Source organism: Fulmarus glacialis, unplaced genomic scaffold (assembly GCF_000690835.1).
Source record: "Fulmarus glacialis isolate BGI_N327 unplaced genomic scaffold, ASM69083v1 scaffold40555, whole genome shotgun sequence".
Lineage (NCBI taxonomy): Eukaryota > Metazoa > Chordata > Aves > Procellariiformes > Procellariidae > Fulmarus > Fulmarus glacialis.
The window spans coordinates 47,266-54,297 of record NW_009213115.1 but is presented as its reverse complement, the minus strand read 5'-3'; the positions used below and the strand labels follow the sequence as shown (position 1 = coordinate 54,297).

General features: G+C 39.0%; 1 protein-coding gene across 1 annotated transcript in view; it reads right to left on the bottom strand.

The window, feature by feature from the left end:
• Positions 1 to 5,270: 5,270 nt before the first annotated feature.
• Positions 5,271 to 7,032, bottom strand: part of LOC104077024 (ankyrin repeat and sterile alpha motif domain-containing protein 1B-like) — a gene marked incomplete at its 3' end in the record, with an annotated part of 41,791 nt that continues 40,029 nt past the window's right edge. Inside the window, exon 6 of the mRNA XM_009578087.1 lies at positions 5,271 to 5,342. Coding sequence (XP_009576382.1) covers positions 5,271 to 5,342 — 72 coding nt within the window. The remainder of the gene's footprint in view (positions 5,343 to 7,032) is intronic.

The following is a 7,032-nucleotide window of genomic DNA, read 5'->3' as shown; positions in this document are numbered from 1 at the left end:
CTTAATGATTCTATGATTCTATTCTACTTTGCCATGCTGACCACTTTCATGTACTTGTACATACATTGATAACTGGATTACTCAGCTTTCATACAGAGGCCAAAATGAAACCATGTTAATTTTTAGGTTTTATTGCATATGTAAATATACTCGATCTTGCAAATAACACAGTAAAAAGACATTATTCAACTATGCCAAGTCACTAACAATTCCATAAATTTTGAGTACAGGTTTATGAGCCTGCAAAATCTTAAGTTTTCATCTTGGCTTTTTATTGTTGCAAATTAATCTGCTAATTCTGTCCTATAGTGTTTTTTAATAGCTATCTGAAGACTGTAGCTGGCAATTTTACTATTCAATTATGTACTGGAATCCACTTCACTATGAGAATCTGAACATTTTCCCATATTGGTAGCAACTATTAATTCCAAATGGCATCAGACTGCACATTTCAAAATATGTATTGGTACCACCTACTATCATACCTGTAAGTCTGTTACTTATTTAAGGCTTATGAAGCCTCACTAAACAGTTCCTTTTGAGTGAATCACTTTGACAATATCATGCATGAGATGAAATTTAAATAAAAAGTCAAAGTTCACATTTGGCCAGTTAGTTTTGAAGTCAATTTTGAAACTACAATCTGCACTGTAAAAAATATTAACTAACTTCTCTCCATCCAAAAGGCTTAAAAATGCATCACTGACATAATTTAATACCTCTTGGAATAAGATAGCATCTGTAATCCCTCTGGTACAAGACTGTTTACTTCTCTACAATTAGTGGATGCCTCCAAGCTACATCATTAATATGAACATTGCACTGGGGATGCACCTGCAACTCATCTACTTGAGAATGAGAGATTTTTTGCTTTTGCAATATCTATACGCACTCATCTGCTGCTGAAAGGGCAGCGCATCCCTCCTGCACCTTGGATTCCTTTCAGCCACAGAGTTCAAGGACATACAATCCTCTGAAGAACATGGGATGGCATGATGTGGATGTGCATAAGGACTGAATATCTTTAAGACCTCCCACCACTTCTTTTTTCCTTTTGAGTAATATCCATGTGCCTGTTCCACTGCAGGCCCTCCCAAAGCAGTGGCCACACAAGAGAGAGAGCGCTACAAAAGAACAGAGACCGAAGAATCTAAATTCTCAAATACAGTATTTGATCCTAACATGGTATTTGCCCGGCTAGTTTCACTAGGAGGCCTATGGAGGACATTTCTACTTTCGGGGGAGAAATGAAATGGAGATTGAAAAGTAGAAAGGGATTAGCAGAAAAAAGGAGACTGCCATCTATATCCAGGTCCTCCTTCTTTATGTAAGAAGAAATGAGGAAGGAATGCTCCAGACCCTGTCTATTTTCAGTGAAAGTGTCAACTCTGCTTCATCTTCCTCTCCAGAGATGAGAGAAGCAGATTTTGTAACAATTCCAACTTTGACATTTTGGTCTTAAGTCAGCATGATATTTAAACACCTGCTTTGTGAATAGAATTATGTTGCTCGTTCCCCAGAACTTTGACTTGAAATGTAAGAACCTCTTTTCTAACAAGAAAACCTTTAAGAAAGATACTTACTATTGAGGAAGGTAGCAGGATCCGAGAACAAAAATCTAAGAAGTTCCCTACTGCTGCAGTAAGTATCTGATTGGTTCAGACTGGGCAGTTGGTGTATGCAACATTAGTGATACAACATTATTGCAAGGAAAGAGTCTACCTTGCTGCTGTGCTCATGCCAGTAAGTATAAAAACATCCCTCTCCTACCTGGTCAAGGAATTCAGATGTGTAAATGCCAAATGGAGTCTACTGTAGAGAACAAGTTTCTTCCTAGCTCCAATTAAACTTTATTCCCTTTCTTTATTTTGATGTAAACACATTTTATTCTCGCTTGGTGTTCCTATGGTGATTTGAAGTGAAGGCAGTAATCTAATTGAAAACAGAACTTGTATTATTTCCTATTCCACGCTGAGAAAGATGAAAGCTCTTAAGTTCTTGAAGGCATCTCTCAAATATAATTAATAAATCTATTCTGGCCAGGACAGCAAGATTTAATCTCCAAGTAGCAAAGGTCAGTTTACAGCAGGTGGGGAACAGAGATAAGGAGACAGTGCTGTCGACTGCAGAGGGAGTTTGTGAGAGAAAATAGCTGGAAACAAATAGGAAACCATAAAACATAAATCCATCCTTGGAGTGCAAATATGTGAATGGAAAAATAAAGTATAATCCCTCTAATAGGCACAGTTCTTGCCAAATATCCATAATTTTGGATGGCTGTAAGAGTCTGCAATTTGGGTGGGAATAAAAGGCCTGTATAACCTTGACCCCCGTGCTGAGCTCCATCTATTGCATCAGCATGATTTTCCCCAAACAAATCTATCATCTGCCCTGCTGGAGCACACTGCTGCACAGTGCTGAGAAGCACAGTGGATAGCCAGGAAGGGTTATTAAGACAGAGGTTCCCAGGTTTTGTTTGGGTTTTTTTTTTTTCATTTTTTTTTTTTATTTTTTACATTATAGAAGATTTAGGATCTCCCTTCACTCTTAAGCTATAAGAGGAGGAGGCTGCTGTAAGCCCCGCAGTGGAGAGACACGAGGGATATCGGCGTGACACTTCCCTTGAGAACCAAAACCATCAATTGCAATAACTGAAAGCACAGGAAGCATCTACAACTAACAGGGAGGGATCTGCAGTCAGCAAACATGTCATTTTTGTTGTTTCTCTGTATCTATGAATGATTAAGGAAGATCAAGATACTCTTCTTCACTGATAGGCTTCTTTCGCCCTTGTGCATCTGCTGACTGGAAGACATCCAGTGAATATCAACGCTTTTTTGAGCAGCATTAGGTTAAAGATGGAGAAGCTAAAGCCACATTGACAGAAAAATTAGGTACCTAATTTTCATGCATTCTCCTTAAAAACCATTATGTGGCTGCCTCCAGAAAGATTAAAGAATTGCGGGGAAGGACCTCAACATGGTACAAGGTTATATGTGATGCACTCCCCCCCAACATGTTTCAGATTGCATCATGCTATAGATTTGAAATATATAAATGAAAAAAAAGGCCCTAAAATTAAAAAATGTTGCTCTATCACATTAGTACAACTCTATGTAAAAATCTTACTGACTCTAAAGACACTGAACAAGTCGACAGAACTCAGTACCTGAGAAGCAGGCAAATAATTATCAAGCTTTTCACTTCTTTTTTGTAAGTGAAATGTCCCTTTCAGTATATGTAAAGTAAAATGTAACTGTAAAAGAAGCCTCATTTTCAATGACAACCTGAAATACAACCTTAAGTACTTAAATACAAATACAATGACAACCTTAAGTACTTTAATACAATAATGAACATCACGGCAAAACTTCAGGATGACTTAGGACAATCTGGACTCCCAATTCATAGACACCAACTTTCAGAACACAACCAGAGGGAGAAAGTTTTGGAAAAAGATACATTTTTCTCACTGGGAAACGTACTTACACTAAAACAATAATCTGTTCCCATTAAGTCAGTGTTTTTTGCTTCTGACTTGCATAGGAATATGATTAAAAGGACTACATAGAAAGAACAGATGAAATCCTGATTAAAAACTGTTTTATTCAAACCTCTTTGCAATAAAAAACCCTCAAACCAGAAAATAAACATTCTCACAGCACAATGTTTCCAAAAGAGAATGTGAAAAACGAATGAAACCCCATCACTGTATTATATAAGTGCCCTGATTGGCACTATAGACTATTAATGCAACTCCATTATTTTTACAGAAAAATTGTATTTTAAATTAAATTTGTTTTCAAACACTTGATTTTTCAGGTATATAACTTAAATTTGCCGAATTTATTACTTAAAAAGAGTATCTTAAAATGGCTATAAATCATTTCAAGTGACTTTTTCGATGTCAAGCTTCCTAGTTCAGTCAACTAACTTACTGAAGTTGTTACATGCTACTACGGTGTCAAATTCTGTCCTAAGATCTGCATAGGCATATGCCTAAAAAATTGAACTGCTAAGTCTGACAGTTTGAAAACTGGATGGGAAGATGCTATGCTCGCAGTCTCAATTAATTCCCCAGAACACATGTATGTGACTGTAGATCCCTCTGTGTCAAGTTGTTGGGTTTTTTTTAGAGGAGTTTAAGCCCAGGTAAGGAATGATTAGCATGTAATTAGCTGAAAAGCCACAGAACTTCAGGCAATCTAGTAAGCGTGAATTACTGCCAGCTCTTAGCTAAAACAGCTTGTACAAAAGCCTGTGTGCTGCAGATATGTAACCAATAGGAAATTGTTGTCTGACTGCATGAATTTTTACAGCTTTCCAATTGATCCGAATGCTACGTCTAGTCCTCAGAGGCATCTTGCATAAAAGACTTATGATCCACAGAAGAAAGGATTTCGCTCATTCATCTGTGTAATTTTACACGTTTGGTAGATTACCCAACAATTACATTCTTCATTAATTAATCACGCCAGACCATGATATGTTCGCCATCTCCATGAGCAGGTGCGTTCTTATTACAACTACAGTTGGGAATAAATCGCGTAGCTGGCCTGTGGCTTGTTTTGAGTTTCCAGCAGCAGTATGTTTCTTGGAGATAGACTGAGTCTCATTGTAATTTTCTACAAACCAGTATCAGGCCAAAGAGCCACAGGAAAATATATTCTTACCAGTTTGAAGGAAACCTAACTGCTTTTCCACCATCAGGTGAAACTGAATTAGATCCCTTTTCATCCTTCAATCAATAAGCATGTAAGTAACTCATAGTTAATGGGAATACTGATGGAAGTAAAAGCATCCATAGGATTATGTGACTGTAGGATTAGACCATACGTAAAAAACAATGGCTTTGGAAACATGTTAATATATTTACTAGTATATATTTTCAGGTAGTAATTCAATCTAGATTATCATATACAAGCTCTAAATTCTGTTGATAAAAGCAACGTGATATGGGCACATTTAAAGTGTGTGGAAAGTACTTCGAAACATACTCAAAGATTCAAGCGAAAACATAACGCATACATTTGGTTTTTTCTTAGATACAACATGCAAAATAAAAATCTACCTTTAAATTTTGTTAGTACTTGAAATTAAATAAAAGGCAGAACAGACTTCCCACTGAATACCAATTTAAATGCAAGGACAATGGAAAACAAATGGGTAACAGAACATTATAAAAGCAAAAAGGGCACAATACAAGTACTCACAAGTTGATATTACTTAATGTTATGATGATAGAGAAAGGAGTAGGTTTACTAACTTACCCTCATCTTTGCACATGCATCCTGTGTTGACTCTGTGCCTCTTAACTCTTTTACCAGCATAGAACCTAAATACTAAAATAAAAATCCATTAAACTTAATTTAAATCAAATTCCAGAACAGACAAACATATGAAGAAATGCACTAAAAATGCCTAAAAAAACATAGTGGTAGCAGTCAACTTAATATATTGCTTTATATTATTTTTTTTTACTCTGCAGTTCTCTGAGAAATCATTTAAACTAGTGTGTTAATCAACCTAGGGAACAGCAATGCACAGCAAGAAGTGTATTGAATCAGATGGAACCCTTTGAAACAGCATCTAAAGCTTCTAACTTATCACCTTAGTCACTCAAACAACAAGCAAATACTACAGATTCCATCTTAAAAAAGCCATTTGATTAAAAAATGGAGAAATCTGCTTTTTTTAGCTGCCATCTGCCAAACTCATATTGCTATGTGTGCAATCACGTGGACGAGAAGGCCGGCAGCAATGTTAACCTCTGTGTACTCAATCTGTAACTAATTTATGTGCAAATAGCAGAGCCCGATGTCAGCGAACAGAGAAAATAAATCTGAACTGAAAACTAGTTTAAACCATTATTTCTTCCTAAGAAAAGGCTGACCCTGAACTATTATTTTGAAGCCTTTACTGATCTGAAGCAGGGCTGGGTGAGAGGAAGCAGCAGGGTGCTGGTGCTGGGTCCTGGCTCAGCTTACCGAAAGCCACCGCGCTTTCAGAGGAGCCTGCTCGTCTCCGAGGGTACGCAAGGCAGCGACTGCCTCACTGACACATCCCCTTTCCTACCTGCCTCTTCCTCACTATGTCACTTGCTGGCATGTGCAGTTTGAGCCCTCCTGCACCCTGTCAGCAGGCTCTGCTCCTCTGGATTTGTTCCTCTGGGGTCTCAGCACCTCTCTACACCACGTTTGAATGGCGCTGCTCCTCCAGGGATGGAGCTGGCTGCATCACCCCTGCCGTTCCCGCCTAGCAGCGAGCGGTCTTGTTACCACTAACAGGGCTGCGCGAGAGCCACGCTCTGCATTTCTCCTATAGGCGCTACAGGCGTGTGCATTTGTGGATGTGCACATGTTCATATAGCTCTGTGCAAACAGGATGTTTCTGTATTTCTACATGGTGTCACATGCCAGTCTGGCTTAACTGGGGAAAGAGGACAGCAAGCCACCCCTTGTCTTCTCCTCCCCAGGCAGAGAGATGTCTCTCTTTGCACTCTCACTGCAGCGCAATGACATGGCTTCTCTTAAGTCTTCAGTCAGTAGGCAACTCGGGAGCTGAAGAGAAGTCATGCCACTGATGAGAACGGGGTAGGTGAGCTGCAAGAGGAGGGAAAGCACCGCGGCCAGAAGCCTCTTCCCAGAGGATGCTGCAGCCCACCACCACTGCCTGACCCCTTTCATTCTACCACACTGACTCCCCTTGGAAACAGCCTACACTGACCCAACCAGATAGTGAACCGGCTTCATCTTAAACAACAAAAAATAACTTCAGTTACAGCTGAACACAAGCTGGAACTGAACAGAAAGTGTACTGGTTCAACTCTCTGGTCTCCTGACCTAAACTGAGATATTTTCTTTAAACCCTTCAGTTCACACCGCAGGAGTCTCTGACCTGCAAGAAAATGCATAAATATTTCAATGTAGACAGTAGCCAGCACGGTAATTAGTGAGAAACACTTTACAGGGCATTATAAATCGAAGGGTGAGCAACACCAACACTACCAGATAAGCACAAGCAGAAAGGAAC